Source organism: Entamoeba invadens, assembly GCF_000330505.1.
Source record: "Entamoeba invadens IP1 unplaced genomic scaffold scaff_1105074726013, whole genome shotgun sequence".
In the NCBI taxonomy this organism is placed as follows: domain Eukaryota; phylum Evosea; order Mastigamoebida; family Endamoebidae; genus Entamoeba; species Entamoeba invadens.
In genome coordinates, this window is record NW_004440128.1 from 54 (window position 1) to 1,713 (window position 1,660).

The following is a 1,660-nucleotide window of genomic DNA, read 5'->3' on the forward strand; positions in this document are numbered from 1 at the left end:
TGGAGGAAGTCCACCAGAGCAACGAGATGGAGGTTGAAGTGCCACCACAAGAAGACATGGGGTTCATCCAAACAGGATACTCCCAGCAATACATCTAATCGAATCCTTTTTACTTGTTTACTTTCTTTCTTTGGAAATATACTCCCGCAAAAGAACTTAAAAAATAGATAACAATGAGTATCAAAGGTGTAAACGAGAATTCCATTCTTGATGTGAACATTGGAACATACTCGACTCACCTGCAGTACGAACATATCTTGAAGGAACTGTTTTCGGAATACATCTTGATCTACAAAACACTCTGTCAAAGCATTTCAGATCAAGATTACATCGAGCAGAAGATAAAACTTGCAAAGAAGATCCGTGAGATTGTAGACACAATCAACGATTTCAGAAGAGACCCATCATGGGAGATCCAGAAGAAACTCGATGGTGGAATTTACGTGAATTGAATCTTTCTTATCTTTAAATTGTATATGGATAGGGAAAAAAGAGAAATAACATTGTCCCCTTTTGGGACCCGCGGCTTTGAAAACAATAAAGACATCGATTCGATTCTAATGGAAAAGACTCCACAACAGTTGGTATGTGCTCGACAAGGAGCAGGCGGTAATAGCATGAAATATCTCGAAGGGTTTCGCGCAATAGAGATTGCAAACGCTGTGTTTGGGTATGACGGGTGGTCCGATGAGGTAAAACAATTCATCCAGCCCCAGAATACAGGGTGTGTACTGTCAATTGTCCGTATCACTTTGAAGAATGGATGCTACCACGAAGATATTGGATTTGGGTCTTCAGCACTTAAGACCAACCCACTTGAGATAGCAGCTAAGGAATCCGTGACTGACGCCCGAAAAAGAGCACTTCGATTGTTTGGCAATTTACTAGGAAATTCATTATATGATGTGAATTATACAAGAAACATCTCACCAAATAGTACAAACAAAAGAATTATCATACAACCAGTCAATTACACGGAAATCGTTTCCGAAGTTGAAAATTCAAAAAAGGTAATCGAAGAAAAGATTAATCAAAGTTTCAAGTAATAATTCTGTTAAAGAGATCATGAATTTATATATTCGTTGATCAAGTCTTCGCTGTCGTATTTTGGACATTCTTCTTCCACGTTTACATCTGCTACATTTCTATCCTTAGGTTCAGCAGTTATCTCTTCCATGTTTAAGACTTCTTTCAAAACCTCTTTAACGTCAGCGCTTTCTTTAACGACATTAGGATTACTATCCATTTTCTCCGTATCTTTTATAATAATCGGATTACTATCGATTTTCTCCGTGTCTTTTATAACAATCGGATGATTACTATCCATTGAATTGATTACGTCCATAATTTCGGAATCTATAATCTCCATTTTTTGACATGAAACATTTCTTGGTGTTGGAACCGCAATCTTTCTTCTGTTGGTTTCAAAAACTATACGTTTATTTGAGAAATCATCAAACGATTGATCAATACTATTCCTCTCCGAATCAGTCATTAATTTCAATTTCGACTCTAACTTGGGAATGAACAATCGATGTTGTGATACCCTTTTCACTTCTTTTGTCCCATTCTTTTTATCATTTAAGACACTCATGCATGCGTTGTACAATGCCTCTCTATTTGAGAAATCAAAATCCTCGGAGCTACATTCGCTATTGAT

At 37.1% G+C, this 1,660-nt stretch overlaps 2 protein-coding genes across 2 annotated transcripts; one reads left to right on the forward strand and one right to left on the reverse strand.

The window, feature by feature from the left end:
* Nucleotides 1-476: 476 nt before the first annotated feature.
* On the forward strand, nucleotides 477-1,046 carry EIN_427440 (DNA repair and recombination protein rad52, putative; the record flags this gene model as incomplete). Its single annotated transcript, XM_004254370.1, has 1 exon — nucleotides 477-1,046. One exon carries the CDS (start codon nucleotides 477-479, stop codon nucleotides 1,044-1,046), a length of 570 nt encoding a protein of 189 aa, XP_004254418.1.
* A 17-nt stretch (nucleotides 1,047-1,063) lies between these two features.
* EIN_427450 (hypothetical protein) lies at nucleotides 1,064-1,369 on the reverse strand (the record flags this gene model as incomplete). The annotated part of the gene is made up of 1 exon (XM_004254371.1): nucleotides 1,064-1,369. One exon carries the CDS (start codon nucleotides 1,367-1,369, stop codon nucleotides 1,064-1,066), a length of 306 nt encoding a protein of 101 aa, XP_004254419.1.
* Between the last annotated feature and the right edge of the window lie 291 nt (nucleotides 1,370-1,660).